The sequence below is a fragment of the Gloeophyllum trabeum genome, assembly GCF_000344685.1.
Source record: "Gloeophyllum trabeum ATCC 11539 unplaced genomic scaffold GLOTRscaffold_00006, whole genome shotgun sequence".
Lineage (NCBI taxonomy): Eukaryota > Fungi > Basidiomycota > Agaricomycetes > Gloeophyllales > Gloeophyllaceae > Gloeophyllum > Gloeophyllum trabeum.
Window position 1 is genome coordinate 900,243 of NW_006920415.1, and position 19,129 is coordinate 919,371.

The window sequence follows — 19,129 nt, forward strand, 5'->3', positions numbered from 1 at the left end:
ATGGTTTTTTCCCGTTCCCGGTCTCCGAAGAATCATACTTGACACGACGAGATACGACGAGTTCATGCGGATGTGAGTGTGACGGTTCGGGGCATGCCATGTGGTGGACAAACATCTACGAGCCGTCGTTGCGACACCAGCGAAGAATAACGAGCGACACGAGAGAACAAGCAAGCCTACCAAGAATGATATTCTGATACAAAGACACATCGGGAGTCCGGGAATAGTTCCGGCGCTCTATATAAGGAAGCGCCATTTCCTTTTCAGTACCTGAGGCGCCCTCGAAGAGTTGAAAGGTATCCAAGTTGCAAGCTGCGCAGCGCGGTGCTCAGCGGGCGTCAATTAATTAGATGGCATGATAAGCTCTCCTCACCAAGGATTCCCTGAGACCGTCTCAGAGAGCAGGACGAAACGGGGAGGGGGACAATCCCAACTGACCGAAGGCCGAGCGTGATACATGAGCGCCAGTGTCAACGAAGGTCGGCCGGGCAGGTACCCAGGACGTGGATGGGAAGACGCTGGCAGCGACAAGAGGATAGTAGTGGGCCTGCAGCTTATGGCTTGGCCCACAGGATGCAGGACATGCGCACCCCCCGCCAGCGTTCCCTGGAGTATCTGCAATCACAACCGTCAAAAATGATAAACATGGTGGTGATACCTGGGTGTTCTATCGTACTTGTATTTCTTGCCCAGTGGTAAAGTTATACACCAGGCACAGACGTGTGATTGACTTTACTGCGGGAGCGGTAGATCCTGAGAATGATGTTCCGGCGTTATTTTCGAGCGGGCCACCTGATCTGCAGTTCCTCCAATAAAACCATGAATATTTTCAGCAACAACAGTTTTGTAACGAGACGACAAACATGATGTCTGCCAGAGACAAGGCTGGGTAGGTGCTTGATATATTGCGGGGTGTCGCAGGTCAGATGTTCCAGAGACATCATCTTACCCAGCCGTATCTGTCCGGCCATTACGCCGAGACAAGCGATGTGATGGAGTAGACTCTGAGTTCAAGCTGGGAGGCGGATGCTCATAGGTAGGATGGGCCGAGCAAATTATTCCATGACGATCCTGCAGAGATTCAGCACAACAATCCGAGGGAGCAAGCGTGTTGAGTAGGTTGAACGCCACAAAGCGCAATCCAGTTTCAACCGGATCGACGGATGTCATTGGCAGAAAATAACCTGAAGGTGGAGACCCTGCGAGAGCTGCCAGAGGGTCCAAAAAAGATATCGGAGTTGACGCGGACTTGACAAGTTGACAGGCCGCGCCCGGCCACTGGCAGGGTTCAAATGTGCTGAGGACGTCAGATGGTAACTCGGGCAATGCTTCATCTCTAAACTGAGGCGCTAGCAATGAGAACACGCTGCGCTTCAGGTTCAGACAGCAGGCCAATGACTATAGAATAGCTTTATAGGGCATCCATATACGTAGCTCATCAGATCATCTTGAGGACAAGCTTGAGGCTCGGCAGCCTGAAATATGGAGATCCCCCTGCTGTCATTGACAAGGCGGTGAATGGTGAACCTGGAGCGAACGCGGCAACAAACTGTACATGTTAAAACTTCGTAAGGTGACTGAGCGTACAAGAGACAGAGATCGTACTCCGCGAAGCAGATGTACTTCGTCTTACCTGCAGTTTACCTACTGCAGGAAGTATTTACGTACCCAGAGGGAACGTGGTGCGGTTAGAGTTCGTTAGACCCGGACGTGGCTGTCACTGTGTCAGATGGTGCAACGTCGTTAAAGTACTCACGAGTGCCAAGGAGCATCACTCAAGATAAACTTCCGTCCTGGCCAGGCAGTGCGCGCGGACGGTGTGGGTCGAGGCATCCTGGCATTTACTTCCGTGCTTTGCCACCGGGCGTTGAGGATTTCATCCCGGTTGCAGCGGGGTAAATTGACCGCACCTAGCCATATCGGGATAGTCTCGGCGGGGAAACCTCGAGGCTTGGCCGAGATTTCTCGGAGATCCCGCGAATAATGCAGGCCGCGGCCGGGAAGCGCCGGCGTGCAATGGACTGGAGACCGTTCTTGGAAGCAGAGCGCGATGGGATGATGAGGTCGTGGTGCAGTTCTCTTCTGGATTCCCAATTGCCTTCCTGCGCCAGAAGATTTGATCTGCCCGTCCGCGTCTTGCAGAGCTCTACTTATGTTGCGTCTTCTCTTATAGCGCCCACCCCCCCTCTCCTGCCACCATTCCGTCTCGTCCGCTTGCTTCGGTGTATATACATATCTTTTGCACGCTCGTTTGCATCTGCGTTTCGGTGAGCAATGGGACTCGACACGAAGGATCCTTTGGTGCAAATAAAAAGTGGGCGTATTGTTTGCCTTGTGCTGGATTTGGGCTGATTTTCCAGTGCAGTAACGGAGACCGTGTGCGGTTTCGTGGCAATATGCATGACCGTGTCGCGGTTGTACATCCGGAGAGGGCGATACTGGTGGGATGACGCTTGGGTATTCTTTTCATTAATAAAGTGAGAGCCTCGTTATCGTCAGTACTTTACTTTTACTGACGGTTCTGCCAAGCTTGTTCATCCAATTCGCCGCGGTATTCATGCACGTCGAAGACCCGTCAGAAATCTCAAGAACAAGTCGCATTGCAGCGTACTACTTGATGGCCGTCACTTTCTACACGATCATCTGGTCCGCGCGGCTGGCAATTCTCTACTCGATAATCAGGCTCGACCCCGATCCCGTCATGCGGTACAGGCTGAAATGGGTCGCCGGGGTGTTCGTCGCCGCAATATTCTTTTTCTTCGCCCAGCTCATGTGGGTGTGCGAGCCCGAGCCTGGCTGGAAAGATGCCCGAAGCCCCCAGTGCCGGCTGAACAAGGAGGTCGCCATATGTCAAGTCGTCTGTAAGAACCATCTGGTTTGACCTGTGCCATTGTTCTCTATGTTGACCATCAATGATTAGCGGACGTGATATCAGACCTTCTTCTCATCACTCTGCCCATCCGACTTATCCGAGGGATTCGGGACCGCGGGCTCCAGCGACGCCTTATGCTCATTTTCTCAACAAGCAGTACGTGGCCGCCTCATCATATGATTCCAGCTCGCTCTGAATATTTTGTCCGCCAGTCGTGACCACAGTTGTATCACTAGCCCATGCATACTACATTATTACCGACGGTGAAATCCCGGTGGTCATCTCTGCTCTTGTCGAGGTTAGTCCCCGCCCCCTTCGATCGCGCCTGCCTCGTCGCGATCGCAATCGGCCACGTCGTATCGCCGATCACATCGCGCGCGACGTTCTGTTTGACAGCGCCATTTCGATCGATTTGGAAATGACCATGTGCTGACATAATCGCTATTATTTTGCCCCATCCTACGCAGGACTGCATGTCGCTCACCGTCGCAAACCTGCCGGTCACCGCAACAGCGCTGCTCAGGATGTTCGGCGTGTACGGCGAGAGCGACCGCGACGACTCGTACGCGGACGGCAGCACGGGCGGCCCGCGGTTCAAGCACACGAGCTTCGGGTTCAAGACGCGCTTCACGAGCGTGTTCGGGGTGAGCACGGGGCGCCATCGCGGCCACGGGACGACGTTCGGCGCGACGACGGGGTATGGCGGCCAGACCACCATAGGCACGGACGAGACGGAGCCCACGACGGCGACGCCGTTCAAGGTGGGGGCGCTGGATTGCACGGGGCAGGGGGCTACCCGGACGGTCGAGTTCCAGCTTGGCGAGCGGATGCCCATGAGTGCGGACATGGACCGCAAGGGCTTGCTGGGCCCGATGCCCGAGACGCCGGTGAAGGAGGCGCCGACCGTGCTGGAGGATGACCGGGCGTCACATGGCTCCAAAGGCAGCGCGGAGCAAGGACGCTTGAGAAAGCTGGCCAGCTTTACTTGGGATCGGCGAGGCGCAGAGCAGAACGAGCGACTGCCGGAAGGCGTTCAGGTCACGACGGAGACGGTTCGCACGGCCGACTCATGACTATAACCCTCCCATTCTTGATTATTTGGGCTCGTCGTCGTCTGTTCCCGTCCCGGGGACGCGGAAGAAAGAAGGAAGGCACCTGGCACTGTAATATTATGCTGTATGGACTCGTCTATTGTCACCGTATCCCCACCTGCTCCCGTCTACCCTCGTCCTCGTTTTCTAGCTGTGCATACCTTTCGGGTTTCTTGTACAATGTTATAATTACCCTGTAGAATTGTGTAGTATGGCATCGTCGTATGTTTGGTGTTAAGAATACTCTACCCGCACAGACGAGTGAGACAAGTCAGGGTTCCATTGCCCTTTCAGCCACATATGAGTAGAAGCAACACATTTGATAGGTGGAGAAGCACCGAAGCTGACAGCTTCTTGATGTGCAATGACCTGGAGAAGGCGATGCAGAGAAGCCATAAGTCGGGGAAAGACGGACACGGTAGTTGCAGGTCCTGAGAAGTGAGCCAATATAACCCAAGATATGACGCGCCAAAGCGAGAGACGGACTGAAGCACAGGTGCATTATGCAAGGAGTGACGAGTAGGATATTACAGTTTGAAACCGATAGGTCTACATTTATAATGTGTCCAAAGCCCGAGCAGCTTGATGTTTGTAACAGTATAACTTGAACAACAGAAGGTCAGACGGGGGTACAATGAAAACCCGTGCATACTCACATATGTGGCGTCCATATGCATCAAAGCAAGATGACAGTCCCAACAATAGCATTAATCCAAGTCTATCAGATTTCTTTTGTACTCCGTCCCAACAACACAGGGCCCACTGTGTAGCACAGTATGGTTGGGAACAAGCCCTCCTTCTGTTGGTATTTGCATTGCGACGGTTTGGTCCCCCGAGGGGTACGCCGTAGAGTGCCCCAGCAAACTGACGTCGGCCGTGTCCGCAGCGAAGATCATCCCATTACGACCGCCTTGTACCCACGCCTCCTGCGTAGAATTCGGAAGAGTAATGTGCGCGAGTCCTGATAGGAACACGACGTATCTGGACACCCATCGTTAAGAGCATCAGATGCGAGACGAATCGGGTTTGCACTCACTGCACGTTCGGCGCGTTATGCCTGCCTGCGTCGAAACCCGCGGGGATGATCGCGTAGCTCGCGTTCGCCAGGTTGCCCAGCTGCAGGCTGATGGCTCCAGCGGTACCGGGTTGCGCGGACGAGACGAACCCAGGTTGCAAGGCCCAGCACTCAAAGACAGACTGTCCGTTCACGGCAGAGAGCGCGGTGAGATTCAATGTGCTCGGGGAGACCATGGTTATGAGCTGGGAGAGCGATGCCTGCGAGCAATATGTACGAGACCGGGTGCCGATGTGTGAGAGGGGATGCGCCTGAGAAGCGAAGTGTGTCTGTCCGATAGGGATTAATTTATAGACAGAGGGTATTGGCACGGGTATGTAAGGTGAGAGTCGGCGAGTGTCAGGCGCGATCTTCTCTTGTCAGTGACATGCCAGGTGAACCAGAATGAGACAGTCTTGATGCAAATATAAGAGGCAGAATTTGTAAGGCTATCTGCCCGCAGATGAAGCCAGGAACAGCGCATCCCAGGCACCGTGCGTAAGGGCCATAAGCGAACTTGGCCATCAGCTAACTTTTGCCGCGGCCACTCGTATTGTCCCCGTCCCCGACGTTGTTACCCGCTTTCACCGCTGTATGTTTTTCAACGAGCACCCACATCTGCCGGTTTTCCTTGCAACTCTCCCAGCATCTTCGCCGAGGCCCTGCTCGGGTACAGTCTGTATGAGAAACAGCGGCCGTGTCCGTATGGCTCGTCGTCCTTATCGTGCGTTTGTCCTAGCGTAACCCATGAAACCGATTCCGCGCCACTAGTGACGGTTTTGTATCACTTGATCAAACTTCAGCTGTCAAGCCCACAATCGCAGGGCTATCGATATGTGCGAGGTGAGGATCCCATGTGTTGCCTTAATCGAGGTCGTCGACATCAAACCGCGTTTGATACTTTCGATTCCACTGCGCAATAAATTGCGGAAATTCAGACCGCCGTCGCCAAGCAATGAGGATTGTCTCATGCTCGCGGGAGGCGCTATGAACATGGGCGTAGGTAAGAATACGTTCAATGCGACAACTCTAGATCTAGGGATAGCATGCCAGCGTTTGCTGGTTCTCAGCGTCCGGAATCTTATTTGACTTTAGTCGCTCTGCGATGCACTTTGTACCTGGTCAACCACCCTTGTCAGTAATTGAACCCTGAAGCCAGGCACCCGCCATTTTCGCTGTTTCTGATCACTGGATTACCTTTTGTTACACTGCACAATGCGTTCCCAAGTCGTTGCATCTGAGAACAAGGTTCATGTACTGTCGGCAGGTATACATCTGCTAGCACGCTACTAGAGAGGTGCGAGGTGTCTGTCATCTTTCCAGCTCCGGTCTTGCGAAACGCAAGTCAGCGCAACTATTCTCTCAGGCAACCTATTGGAGTAACATGCAGGCCCCGGACACATCTCGGTCGACGTTGACAAAAAGGTATGACAGTCATGCTCATAAATACTGCTAAACCCCCCTGGTGTCACTAAAGACCCGTCAAGGTGGATTATTCTCCGAAGTACGCTCGCCTCGCGCACGATTCTCGGGCAAGATGATGACACCTGACAAGGAAAAGTCAGACAAGCTGGCTGCGTCAACCCTTCATGTGCCCTGAACCGCTCTCAGCACACTCGGTGGGATTAATGCTCGACAGAGGCATGCGATGATGCTCGATGTTACACTGATGGTACAGGCCGACTGTTGTACACGCTGGCGCCCTGGTTAGCGAGCAAATGCAGAGTGGTTTTAAGGCATGCAGCCCCTGTCCTTCCTGGCGTCAGAAAATCTGGACAGGTAGACTAAATGTCAACGGTCACGACTACGGCCGTCCCTGTAGACATGATTGGGCGTCATAAGATATGTAGTTCGTTCAAGAGTGTTTTGTCAGACGAAGCTGCGACGGTCGTCTTTGCGTCATCGATATGATGGTGTAGTAATTTGCAGGATGTCGAGCGTACCCCTCTCACGAATGAAACTCGCCAGTTTGCACCCACAGAGTCCTTGCCACAGATCAGCCACATTGTGGCAAACGAGAAGCACTCCGGAAAGAAGCCACGCCGCCGGAAACAAACATAGCTGTGCAGGCACGTGGTCCACGTGCCTGGACCCTACGTAGCGCTTTCGGTGGCGGGACGCGTACAAGCCAAATGGCACCTGCTACCACCGAACAGAACTTCCGCGCAAACCTATCGCAGTTCCGCTGGGCCCGCGGGACAACAGACGACTTGCAGGAGCAGCCGGCACCGTCGGCCAACCCGTTCTCGCGGTTCTACAATGCTGTGGGGGCCGGCTACGTACCGCTGCGGTCGAACGAGCGGTCGAATGAGGAGGAGGCGTATTTCGCGTTGTCCAGATGGGAGAGGTGAGTCCGTACCCACTGCTATGAAGGACAGTGACGGATAGAGGGGACTCGGGTTAGGCTGTTAGGATTCGGAGCGTGCCTCCTGGGAGCCGCAGTGTGTTTCTTCGTCGCATTCTTGACAATGCCGCTGCTGGCGCTGCGGCCAGCGAAGTTCGCTCTTGCGTTCAGGTCAGTACCCGACGTTCTGCTCGAATATCGAGTCTGACATGCAGACTAGCCTGGGGAGCTTACTGGTTATGTTCGGGTATGTCACGCCCTGTTCTATTCCCTTCCCGAAGTCATTCCGACATACGCTTCACAGATTCTCCGTCCTTATTGGACCCATAAACCATCTCAAGCACCTTCTATCAAAAGAGAGACTTCCATTTACTGGCGCCTATTTCTCTAGCCTTGGATTGACCTTGTACTTCTCGTTGGGTGTGAGTCTCTCAAAGGTCCACTTCCCAATGGACATTGACATCAGAGAACACACACAGGCCCACTCATATATCGGTTCCCTGGTATTCGCCGTGATCCAAGTCATCGCTCTCGTTTCCTATGTACTGGCGTACTTTCCAGGTGGTATCCAGACACTCCGTTTCGGCTCTCAAATGGCCTTCCGAGGGGCAGGCAGCCTCCTACCATTGTAACATATATAATGCCAAGCACCAGAGATATACGGATGAAGATATGACAGAACTATAGCTACACATCTGCTTGACAGCATACACAGGTTTCGCACATTTTCACAAACCGTCGGCGTAGCCATTTTGTTCCCCGAGATCGGCGACCTCCCGAAGCTTGCGGACCAAGGTATCGAGATAAGCCTTATTGGAACGCCATTCTTTGGGCGCGACCGGGGACTCCTATGCCAATTCCTTGTCAGGGTCAAGCGAGTAACGGTATACGAGAGACGTACGAGGTCGATTGAGACTAGCTGCTGCAGCACAGGCGCCAGTCTCCCGCCCACTTCTCCACGGAATGAATTGGCATCCGGAGCCGTTATAAACCGCATCGACTGCGATAGTGATGCTTTCATTTGCAGACTGGCGGTATCTCGCCCTTCGCCATAATGCAAAAGATGCCGCCATAGAAGGAGTGATAACATTTCAATGGTAGCTGCAGGTTCAACATGAGTTGGCATGGTCGGATATGCGACGGCAGCGACGAAACGTACTGAGCAGGGTACCCGCCACTCTGCGAGCGTCGCTTGCCATGTCTTCGAGTACTCGGCAGACAAGGGTTCGCTTCTGACCTATATCTAGCTCATCCAGGAAGTCTGCATCGGAAATCTCTAGTATCTGCAGAGGTGTTTGAATGTGGCGAGACCCGAGTTTCTACGATAGCTGAAACTCACCTCCTGCATATGATCCACCTGCAGATGTTCCCTGTTGGCGAGCTCGGCCGCAATGTCAGAGATTTGCGTCAGCGTGTTTGACAGATCCTCGCAAATATCGTTCAACGCTTCTATGGCATCTCCGACAGTGGGTATCAAAGCTGAAAGGACGTCAGCATCGCGTGTCAGTATTGAGTCTCAGCCCTGCAGACCTTGATAGTGCGCGGCACCGTCTCCTTTGAATGAAGAGGTGGTGACCGGCGAAAGTACGAGGTTGAACTCGGGCTCTGATGTATAAAATTAGGACATGGAGGTCAGACCCTTGCACAAGACTCACCAGTAAAATTACTGGCTGCCCCTAGATATGCTACCAACGACTCCCGCAGCATTCGCTCCCTTTGCCTAACCGACTGACTGAACTTAGTTTCAGACTTCTGGCCTGCAAAGGGGTCAATCCCACGACGGTATGAAGAAGGAGGACAACCTACCAGGCAAGTAAACGGTAGCATCCCTTCTTTCAACCTCCGTCTGAGGGAGCACGTTATGCAGCCATCGCTCAGCTGCGAGGCCCCTAGCAGATAAACTCAGGATCGCGGCATGAATGCCGCCGAAACCTGCATTCGAAGAAAGCTGGGAGTGGCCGTCAGTAGGAGCCCTATATCGCCTAACGAGCTATGCTTACCATTTCGGACTTTGGAACCAATGGTAATACAGAGACACAGAGCGATACCAAAAGATGAATTTCCTCGACGATTGACAGCGTGATTGTAGATGACGACTCGTTCTTCAATAATATGACGATCGTATCCCTATGGCTCGATAGGAAAGCCAAGGCCTAGAAATAGGTCAATAAGGATCGCGGTTCTCGGATGGAGGCGTGTCACCTGTTTAGCTGCACCGACGTGCTGGGATCCCAGAGTCACCAAGATGGCCTCAACGGCTTGCAAAGCAGGCATGAAGAGTTGGTGGTAGCGTTCGATAGCTGATGGTAAGAAGTCATCCTGGTCTAAAGTAGTGTCATTAAGGTGGCTAGCCAGAACTGCTGAGAAGCATACGAACCTATGAAAGCCTGATTGAGTTCTGGCCTTGCGTCAAGAAAATCGCACTGTCCAAGCACACGTAGAAGCTGTACTTCGAGAAGGCGTTCAGCTCCTTGTCGTGTCTGCGCTATCTGGATGAGCATAGACATCTTAGCCTCATAGATATAAAGAGGATTGAGATCATCTGCGCAGAATTCAGCGAGACCAAAATACAAGGTGATTGTGGAACGTACCAGGTTCCGGCTCTAAGACGGACTGAAGCAGAAGATCTGTTTCTTTGATCCCTCTGACAACGTTCGCCAGGACACCGTGCCGCACTAATGATGTGAGGATATTGTTATGCGCTTCCGGCCGGAACATGTGAACCAAGGCGTCCAGCAACATGAACGCGATTGACTTCCATACTTCGTTACCATCTATAGCGTCACGAGCTACGACAGTGGTTAAGCGATCCGCTGTACCCTTCAAAACGGCAAGGCTGACACTGCTTAGGGTAGCTGTGCCGTGACGACTCTTCTGACTAGCCGCCTGGGAAACGACTGGGAGTTGGCTCGAGGACAGAGAAACATCTGTGATGGAGGAGGTGAGCATGGATGCTGAAAGACTGCGCATGTCCGACTCGGATCCGGAATCTTTGGAAGTCACTAGGTGCTGGTAGTTAATGAGCGCAGCATACAAGTTGCCCCGTATGAATTCGTTACTGTTGGTGTCCATAATGATGTCCAAGATATTGCGGAGTAGAGCGGTCAGGCGCTCCAGGGGCAAAGTGCCTGCCTCCGTATCTCCGCCTGCCGACTGCACGATGATCTGATGTCGCCTATCTTCCCTCAACTTCGTGATGCACGAGAGTATAGCTTCGGAAAGTAACACGGCGGTACTTTCTTCAACGTTGGGTGACCGGATGGCCATCGGCAGAGCGTGCAGCAGGTCGAAAAGTAAGTTTTCCCTGTTATCGTGAGGCAACTGCGTGAAGCACTTCATGAGAGTCATATCCAATAGTCTCCTCCATGCTTCATATCCTGCGGAGACGGCGTAATGAACTTTCCGACGGTGGTTCTCAACTACACAGCTCTCGAGAACGTAGTGAGTCTCGGCCGCTAGCTGCTGAACATGTGTGGGAGTGATAATCTTGCCTTGAGCATTGAGAGCGCGACGGGCATCGGAAAGGAGAGATAGTACTGCAGCTTCATCGACAACTTCACAACCCGAGTCGTCCGTGCGGATACATGAGAGCAAATTCAATTGGGACAAGAACTGCAGCTCGATCGGTTCCGGCGCGACACTGTCTGACCAATCAAAATCCAGAGAGTGCAGGAATTCGATGATCCGGCTGTGAGATTGCCCCACATCGTTGAAACGCCCCATAACCGTGGTATTTAAACCCTCAGCATCAACACCTTCAAATATAGCTTCATCGTTGCCAAAGACAATCTCTAACAGATCCGACGCTGCTCTTCTGTGGCCCTTGTTCGTTAGGACGTGTAGCTCGAGCGCAGCCATGTCAATGATCCATGACCGCAGGCGGAGGAAAGAACAGAGGACTGGTGCAGTAGTGGTTACGCGCGTTCCATCAGTGTAAACCACCTCGACGAAAGGATCATCTTCGAGAGTGGGCACCTTAAACGTCACAGCGGCCAGCTGTCTTGCAAAGAAGTCTTCTCGGGTGCGCAAGTATCGCATAGTAAAGTCTGACGTCTGAGTATGGGAACATAGTTCATACACGACATGGTAGAGGCGCTCAGCAAGGCCAGGTTGCGCAATGAACAAAGGATTCATATGACGAGCTTGCTGGCGTCTCCGTTCCTTGTGATGGCCCTTCACCTTTGGGATGCCCGCGGTGAGCATGTCAAATATAACGTGGATGCTGGTAGCTCGGCCATCCAGCGCATGAGGGTCTTGAATATGATGATCAGGGCCCATTCCTCCTAATAAAAGATAGTGCGCGATATTCGGGTACCTCTTTCCAGGTTGAGTATTCTCGATGAACAGATCCACAGCGGCGAGTTTGGTTGCCTGGGAGAGAGAGACGGGGATGTCTTCAGTATCTGCCGCTCCCGCACCCGTCCACTGATCAGCAGCTGCCTCCGCGAGCTCGACATCTTCCGCAGTGTCAGCTTCCATTAGCCGTCTGTATCCATCCAGTATCCGATCGGAGTCACTGCTTTTCTCAATCAAAGCAGCCAGATTCGTGAATGCCGACGAAGAGGCGAGGGAATGCAGTATCTTGACGGAGAGAAATGCCAGCTCTGGATAACTAGAGTGCACAACACATGCCGCCAGAGGGGGAACAAACTGGGGGGAGAAAGCCAGAGCTTGGTCTAACTTCTGGAAGTAGGAGCGGGGTGGGACTACGCCAGCAAAGGGCATAGCATCCATCTCGGACAATACAGGGATGAGCATGTCGAGGTAAATGTCTTGGATTTCTAGCACACGCAGTATGATCCGCAGGACGCGGACGATCATGCTCGAAAGGAAAGGCTCGTGGTCCTTGTTGCCTCTGTCAAGTTCATCCAAGCATTCCGTGATGAAGGTTAATACGGTCGACTGTACTGGGGATGCCGTGAGGAGGCGTTTCATGATGTCAAACCCGGGATGTATCACGAAGGACGCTAATGCTTCTGGCGTCATTCGAGCGTCGCTTTCCTGCATTCCGAGAAGGCCTTCGAGTTCATAGCTCGCGATACATCGCTCCATGAAGCATAAACACAGATCATTGATCTGGAGCCTGTCCGTAAGTTTCGCGTACTCCCGATCAGGGATTTTCGAGAACACCGTGTCCATGACGAAGGATACAAAAGGACCGATGCCCGGGAAGCGGTAGGTAGACCCAAGGTTTTCTGGGATTGTCTGGATCGGTGCACCATCCGTCATACGGACCTTCAATGGGACACGCTTCGGGGTATGTATAAGCGTGCTGAGGAGCTTTAGGAATGGTATCGTCGCAGGATACAACTTGTGCACCGACTCCACTTCTTCCAGTTCCACCTGGACGCCTCTCACAGCAGCGAGATTGAGGCGAGCGCCGCCCCGCACGTCAATGATTTCTTGCCGCTCCATGACAAGCCATACATTTCTGCAGATTTCGACCCCTTGTATACCCGCACCAGGGAGACAGAATGCTGCAACAGTTTCGAATATAGCGCCTTTGAGTTCAAGAGGAACCGGCAGAGGGACAAGCGATAGTAGAGTTGGAATGGCACGGAACTGCACGTTCGAGCAGACGGCCACACGCACAGGTGGTGAGTATGTGACCGTCGTGGCCAGTAGTCGCAGGAACGCATCGGCGAGGTAGATGTCCTTCGCAGATAGCATTAATGGCTGATGATGATGTTGCTGCGGCGGGGGAGGTGCCGGCTGCTGTTGCTGCCATGGTTGATTAGACGATTGAGTAGCGGCTGGGGGGTTGGATGGAGGGGCACGATGGTTTGAAGCAGCATTCGCCCAGGACTCCAATATGCCAAATATGGTGCTCCATGACACCATGGGCACGCTAGAGTAACTGCTACTAGAAGTCGAAGCAGACAGATCGAACCCTGGCATGATCTCACCTGCTCCTCGGGCCATGAAATTGTAGGCAAGCTCTGCACACTGAGGGCCTTTAGACAATCCCGAAAGCATATCATACAGAGCCGTTGACATATCTGGGTCGCGGGCCTGTGTCGACCACACAGCCCATTGTAAAAAGGAAGGGAGTTTGGGCGAGCGCATTTCGGTAAGTACGATGTAAGGAGTACGCGTTGTCTGAGGCGGGTGCGCGCCCCAGTATTGCAGAGCGGTATCGGGAGGTAGAGCAGTGTACAGCACGCCGATGAAAGCGAAGAGTGTGGCGATATCGTTCCTAGGAGGCCTTTGTTCGCCTGAAGGTGCGAATCGCACCGACTGGTGTACCCGAGATCCAGAGGGAGCGCGCCCAGTTCGAGAGCTAGTCAAGAGCAGATCTTCTTGGCGCTGTTTGATCTTCCGTAATTCGGAAAGAGCGCTTGAAATCAGGCCGCGGACCAGAGCGTCGAAGGATTCGAGGATCGCCAGCTTGAAATCGGGGTCTGGCAACTCCGCGAGACCGTCCGCATCTATGGGCAGTCGTAATTGCTTTGCGAAAGAAGACGGAAGCGAGCTTCTCAGGGTCCTTTGCAGCCGTAGGGTTATGGCAAGAAGATAAGTAAATGCGTCCCCTTGAAGCGCATTCCAAATGTTGGTCTCAAGCTGCTCAGTCCTGAAGCTGTCCTTGTCTTCCAGCTCGGGATTGCGTTGTCTAGCCTCAGTCAGGAAGAGCGTCCACTTCATCAGTACAGTAGCTTTCAGACCAGGTTCCTTCCACTGTGTCGCAGGATCAAGCTTTTTCTTCATGTAAGGCAGCAATTGCCTGTCCTCATCCAAGGCCAGAATGCCTCTGACTTGACCGCCAATGGTCAGGGGATCAACCGAATCGAGGGAGACCAGAGTGGCGGCCAGGATATAGTAGGTGATGGCATGTTGGGGATTGTTGGACAACCATTCAACCGCTCTTTGGACGTCAAATGGTCCGTAATATCCAAGCCGAGCAATGAGGAACACCACAGTAGCCAAAGTGCGTCGCTCTGATTTGAGATACTCGCAGCGAACATCAAGGACTTCCTGCGCTAAAGAAGCTGAGCGCCCTGCGGATAGATGCCTTCAGCGATGCGCGCAAAGGAAAGGTAATAGAACACGCTACCAGGTTCAGGGACGATCACAGTATTACTTGTAGCGGTCTGTCTGGCATTATGGGCTTTGGCAAGCTCAGTCCCAAGGGCTTCGAGCGTATTGAAGATTCTGTGCGTGAGGCCAAGGTCGTCGTGCTTGGCGTCGGGACGAGGAGGGAGTACGTATTCTCGGGCGAAGGCCCTAATTGCAGAGTAGATTCTGGGCGAACCTTGTATGTCTGCAACTTCACAGGCCTCGAAGATGAGCCGCAGACATTCACCAAGGTCCCGACGTCTACGGTGATGTAGGAGTATCGCTCTCTCCACTGCTGCGACAGCATTCAAGTTGGGACTCTCCGTCTCGACTGCGTGCAGGAGCTCGGCACAGTATCGCTCCGACGCGTCGAGTTGCTCTGAGAGAAAGAGAACTTGACGGCAGAAATCCTGATTAACAGCCAACTGTCTTCCGTTGACCACAATTTTACCTGCCCTGGCTCAGTAAACCATATATACAGATTCAAGATGCACACTCACCTGATTCCAACTCCCGTTTCTCCTGTCCGTTCCTCGGCCCCACTTCAAACAAGTTATACAATGCATCCCTAGACTCGTTCAGTTCGTCAAATAACTCCGGTTCGCCATGACTAGGTCCGCGAGGGCTGAGTGTGTTTATGAGAGCTGCTCGTAGATGGGATATAGAATTCATCGCGGCATGCAGACCAAGTCGCAGTCAAAGCCTCAGACCTGGGTGGCGAAGATGTTGAACGCGACGCGTCTCGTTCGTCACGCGAAAGGCCGTGTGGCTTGCCTCGTGGCTCGTACTTAGTCTCACCGCCGGCATCGCTGCAAGCCTTTCCCTTTCTTCCTCCACCGTATGTCTGAAATCGAATACCGTCAGTATGTCGGGGAGTCTGATTTGCCTCACATCATGGCTCTGGTGCAAAACGAATTGAGTGAGCCGTACGTTATCTACACGTACCGTTATTTCCTGCATCAGTGGTACGTCGCGAGTCCGTATACACACGCAGCCAAGGCGGGCATCTCATAGCTGTCTTTCAGGCCACACCTGTCGTTTCTTGTGAGATTATAGGCCAGCAGAGCATCCAGCGTGATTCCGACCTCCCCCTTGCTCCTTAGGCATTCCCTGTGAACTCCTCAGACCCTGTCGGCGTGATAGTATGCAAGCAGAGCGAGCACCGAAGTTCTGCCAATAGAGGGTATATCGCAATGCTCAGTGTTAACAGATCGTGGAGGAAGCGCGGAATAGGTACGCTCCAGCTCATCTTGATAGCCTCCTCTCCAGGGTTCCGACTCTAAGGTATGTTGCGCGTCCACAGCTACTTCCTTAGTCAGAAAGTCCATTGATACCATGAAACAGCATGGCGTTGAAGAGGTGAGCGTAAATTCTGTGGTCCTATTTCATTTCGTGCTTAAGAACTCCTGCGCCACAAAGATCGTGCTAGAGACAGAATTCGACAACTCGGCTGCCCTTTCTCTCTACGAATCTCTTGGGTTCATACGCGAGAAGCGCCTATACCGCTTCTATCTGAACGGTAAGGATGCGTTCCGGCTCGTCCTCGCGGTTAGCCCTGGCGAGGACTCCCCCAGGAGTGACAGCGGCCATTCCATGTTACGCCTCGCCCCTTATCGTGCAATCCCTATACCTCCTCTGTCTTACGATCCTGACGACGTATCTTCCCGTTAACTTTATAACCAGTGATAGTCCGCTCTGTTGTCCTTATAGCTTTCTACGCCCTCCTCTGTCGTCTTCGGGTCTCTGTCGTGCTCTTGTACCTCTGCAGTTGTATTCATAGATGTTCTAGTGTCGATCACAATCCCTGGTTCCATCCGCTTGTCCTCCTGCGTGCATCATGGCGTTGGATATGGTGAAGCTACCTAGTTCTTGCAAGGTATAAATACAAGCGATGGCGAAAGCAAATAATTCATTCTAATTACTGTCATAATAAAGACCTACAATAGGCGTTTTTGCACACCCAAAACATCCCTATAGCTCGTCGTGCGAGCGGAGCGGCTCCTGGTCATCATCAGGCCCTGGCGCGTACCCAGCACCACCACCAGAGTACAACTTGCTCGTGATGGGGTTCACCACGCTCTGCACTTCCGTCAGCTTCTCCTCAAGGTCCTCCGCACTCGCAGACTGCCCATTCTCGTCGATCCAGTCCGTGGTCTCTTTCACGACGGCCAGGATCTTCTTCTTGTCGGCCTCCTCGAGCTTGCCACCAAGACCCTCAGAGTCGGTGACCTGGGTCCGCAGACCGTAGACGAAGGAAGACAGGCTGTTGAGTGCCTCGATACGCTTGCGCTGCGCCTCATCCTCAGCGGCGAAGTCCTCAGCCTCCTTAACCATGCGCTCGATCTCCTCCTGTGAGAGACGGCCCTTCTCGTTCGTGATCGTGATCGACTCGGACTTGCCACTGAAAACACGGTGTAAGCCACAGTAGAATGGCTTGGGGACTGTTGTGGTACTCACGTTCCCTTGTCAGCAGCGGACACCCTCATGATACCGTTGGCATCAATCTCGAAGGTGACCTCAATCTGAGGGACACCACGAGGCGCGGGAGGAATACCGGACAGCTCGAACTTGCCGAGGAGGTTATTGTCCTTCGTCAAAGACCGCTCACCCTCGTAGACTTGAATCAAGACCGTAGGCTGGTTGTCAGCGGCTGTGGAGAAGCTGCCGAAACTGTCAGCAAAACGAAAGCATGTCCCATAGAATTAAACGTACATTTGACTCTTCCGGGTGGGAATAACAGTGTTACGGGGAATGAGCTTGGTCATGACACCGCCAGTGGTCTCGATACCGAGAGTCAAGGGGCAGACGTCGACGAGGACAACGTCCTCGGTACCAGCCTCGCCGGACAGGATACCACCCTGGACAGCAGCACCGTAGGCAACAGCCTCATCGGGGTTGATACCCTTGGAAGGCTCTTTGCCGAAGTACTCCTTCAGGAGCTGCTGAACCTTGGGGATACGAGTGGAACCACCGACAAGAACGATCTGGACGACGCAGTCAGGCTAACGATATACCTGAGGAATGAACACTTGACCTACCTCATCGACTTCCTCCTTCTTGACGTTGGCGTCCTTGAGCACCTGCTCGACGGGCTTCATGGTCTTCCTGAAGAGGTCCATGTTGAGCTCCTCGAACTTGGCCCGAGTCAGGGTCTCCGAGAAGTCGTTGCCGCCCTCGAAAGACTCGATCTCAATGCGGGTAGACTGCTGACTGGAGAGCGTCCGCTTGGCCTTCTCGACTTCACGCTTCAGCTTTCCGAGAGCCCGCAGGTTGTTGGACACGTCGGTACCGGTCTTCTTCTTGTACTGCTTGATCAAGTGCTCCATAACCCGGTTGTCGAAGTCCTCACCACCCAGGTGGGTGTCACCAGCGGTGGCCAAGACCTCGAAGACACCGTCGTCGATGGAGAGAAGGGAGACATCGAAGGTACCTCCACCGAGATCGTAGACAATGATGCGGGATTCGCCACCTTTCTTGTCGAGACCGTACGCGATGGCGGCGGCCGTGGGCTCGTTGATGATACGAAGGACAGTGAGACCGGCGATGGTACCGGCATCCTTGGTAGCCTGACGCTGGGCGTCGTTGAAGTCTAGAACAGATAGTCGTAAGACAATGAAAGGGCGTGATCGAACAAAGACTTACAGGCAGGGACGGTGACAACAGCGTGGGTGACCTTCTGGCCAAGGTATGCCTCAGCAGTCTCCTTCATCTTGGTGAGGACCATGGCGCTGATCTCCTCGGGAGTCTAATCGAACTCATAAGTTACAGAACTTCGTTGACTCAAAGAAACCTGATGCTTACGAATTCGCGCACGTCGCCCTTGTGCTTGACCTGAATAGCAGGCTTGCCGTTCTTCTCGACGACCTTGAATGGCCTGAGGAATACTGAGTCCTAGATCGTGACCCCGGGGCTAAACTGAACGTACCAGTGCTTCATGTCGCGCTGCAACTCAGGGTCGTCCATCTTGCGACCAATGAGCCGCTTGGCATCAAATACAGTGTTTTCGGGGTTCGAGTGATAGGCATTCTTAGCACTGTCACCGATTCTGTTGAACGCAGGTGTCGGTCAGAGCCCATGACACCCTCAGCCAGACCGAAGTGTACTCACAACCGCTCGTCGTCAGTGAAGCTGACCCATGAAGGCGTAATCCGGTGACCCTGGTCGTTCGCGATGATCTCGACGCGCCCGCCCCGCTGTACACCCACGCACGAATACGTCGTGCCCAAATCGATACCAATAACCGTGCCGTACTCGGACTTCTTCTCGTCGGCATGTACGGGCGGACATAACAGAATCAGAGCAAGGAAAGCGAAGAAGAGAAGCGACAGCGAGGACGCCATGCGCCGCGACTGCGAGCGCGTCGGACGACGGGACATGGTGATGGTGATGGTGTTGAGGAGAGTGTGCCTGCGCCTGCTAACAACGCGCCGCACTTTTATAAGGCCTGCCACGTCTGAAGCGCACTTGACACGTCAACGCTAGCAATATCGCTTTCCCACGGCTTCGCTCTGTCTTTCACCGAACATTCACGAATCACAAGTGACTGTCCCATCTGCTCTGCATCACTGGCTTGTCTTTCTCGCGGTTTCATATACGCGGTGAAGGGAGAAGCTGTACGTTCGACGTGTCTGCAAGTACGCTTTGTCGCTGCTCAGTAGAGTCATCATCGGATCTTCTGAATTGACCGGGGTTGGACGCCGCGCGAGACTTGGTAT

General features: G+C 53.4%; 6 protein-coding genes across 6 annotated transcripts; 3 read left to right on the forward strand and 3 right to left on the reverse strand.

The window, feature by feature from the left end:
- Positions 1 to 2,274: 2,274 nt before the first annotated feature.
- GLOTRDRAFT_138559 (uncharacterized protein) lies at positions 2,275 to 4,254 on the forward strand (the record flags this gene model as incomplete). The annotated part of the gene is made up of 6 exons (XM_007867613.1): positions 2,275 to 2,314; positions 2,366 to 2,477; positions 2,530 to 2,861; positions 2,921 to 3,028; positions 3,085 to 3,170; positions 3,340 to 4,254. 6 exons carry the CDS (start codon positions 2,275 to 2,277, stop codon positions 3,943 to 3,945), a joined length of 1,284 nt encoding a protein of 427 aa, XP_007865804.1. The 3' UTR covers positions 3,946 to 4,254.
- A 188-nt stretch (positions 4,255 to 4,442) lies between these two features.
- Positions 4,443 to 5,428, reverse strand: GLOTRDRAFT_121223 (uncharacterized protein). Its single transcript, XM_007867614.1, has 3 exons — positions 5,000 to 5,428; positions 4,620 to 4,944; positions 4,443 to 4,566 (listed from the first exon to the last, which is right to left on the reverse strand). Exons 1-2 carry the CDS (start codon positions 5,212 to 5,214, stop codon positions 4,671 to 4,673), a joined length of 489 nt encoding a protein of 162 aa, XP_007865805.1. The 5' UTR covers positions 5,215 to 5,428; the 3' UTR covers positions 4,443 to 4,566; positions 4,620 to 4,670.
- A 1,721-nt stretch (positions 5,429 to 7,149) lies between these two features.
- On the forward strand, positions 7,150 to 8,338 carry GLOTRDRAFT_75954 (ER-to-golgi vesicle protein transport Sft2; the record flags this gene model as incomplete). Its single annotated transcript, XM_007867615.1, has 6 exons — positions 7,150 to 7,364; positions 7,422 to 7,532; positions 7,582 to 7,608; positions 7,666 to 7,783; positions 7,841 to 8,209; positions 8,263 to 8,338. The coding sequence occupies 5 exons, from the start codon at positions 7,150 to 7,152 to the stop codon at positions 7,991 to 7,993; spliced, it is 624 nt and encodes a 207-aa protein (XP_007865806.1). The 3' UTR covers positions 7,994 to 8,209; positions 8,263 to 8,338.
- On the reverse strand, positions 8,090 to 15,086 carry GLOTRDRAFT_115998 (uncharacterized protein; the record flags this gene model as incomplete). Its single annotated transcript, XM_007867616.1, has 13 exons — positions 8,090 to 8,209; positions 8,263 to 8,462; positions 8,521 to 8,644; positions 8,701 to 8,840; positions 8,892 to 8,966; positions 9,017 to 9,118; positions 9,168 to 9,309; positions 9,362 to 9,514; positions 9,564 to 9,685; positions 9,739 to 9,903; positions 9,953 to 14,338; positions 14,413 to 14,865; positions 14,915 to 15,086. 13 exons carry the CDS (start codon positions 15,084 to 15,086, stop codon positions 8,090 to 8,092), a joined length of 6,354 nt encoding a protein of 2,117 aa, XP_007865807.1.
- A 168-nt stretch (positions 15,087 to 15,254) lies between these two features.
- GLOTRDRAFT_41149 (acyl-CoA N-acyltransferase) lies at positions 15,255 to 16,085 on the forward strand (the record flags this gene model as incomplete). Its single annotated transcript, XM_007867343.1, has 4 exons — positions 15,255 to 15,383; positions 15,518 to 15,647; positions 15,718 to 15,773; positions 15,834 to 16,085. The coding sequence occupies 4 exons, from the start codon at positions 15,255 to 15,257 to the stop codon at positions 16,083 to 16,085; spliced, it is 567 nt and encodes a 188-aa protein (XP_007865534.1).
- A 167-nt stretch (positions 16,086 to 16,252) lies between these two features.
- GLOTRDRAFT_75964 (heat shock protein 70) lies at positions 16,253 to 18,883 on the reverse strand. The gene is made up of 8 exons (XM_007867617.1): positions 18,522 to 18,883; positions 18,340 to 18,459; positions 18,216 to 18,288; positions 18,057 to 18,159; positions 17,453 to 18,003; positions 17,127 to 17,398; positions 16,872 to 17,075; positions 16,253 to 16,815 (listed from the first exon to the last, which is right to left on the reverse strand). The coding sequence occupies exons 1-8, from the start codon at positions 18,788 to 18,790 to the stop codon at positions 16,386 to 16,388; spliced, it is 2,022 nt and encodes a 673-aa protein (XP_007865808.1). The 5' UTR covers positions 18,791 to 18,883; the 3' UTR covers positions 16,253 to 16,385.
- Positions 18,884 to 19,129: the final 246 nt, after the last annotated feature.

Excerpts from the sequence above, each read along its gene's own strand:
- GLOTRDRAFT_75964 (XM_007867617.1), bottom strand. The coding sequence starts at position 18,790 with ATGTCCCGTCGTCCGACGCGCTCGCAGTCGCGGCGCATGGCGTCCTCG. Across the intron at positions 17,076-17,126 it reads CCCACCCGGAAGAGTCAAAT|CTTCTCCACAGCCGCTGACA; the intron begins GTACGTTTAATT and ends CAGTTTCGGCAG. Across the intron at positions 16,816-16,871 it reads TCCGCTGCTGACAAGGGAAC|TGGCAAGTCCGAGTCGATCA; the intron begins GTGAGTACCACA and ends CCGTGTTTTCAG.
- GLOTRDRAFT_121223 (XM_007867614.1), bottom strand. The coding sequence starts at position 5,214 with ATGGTCTCCCCGAGCACATTGAATCTCACCGCGCTCTCTGCCGTGAAC. Across the intron at positions 4,945-4,999 it reads CATAACGCGCCGAACGTGCA|ATACGTCGTGTTCCTATCAG; the intron begins GTGAGTGCAAAC and ends ATGGGTGTCCAG.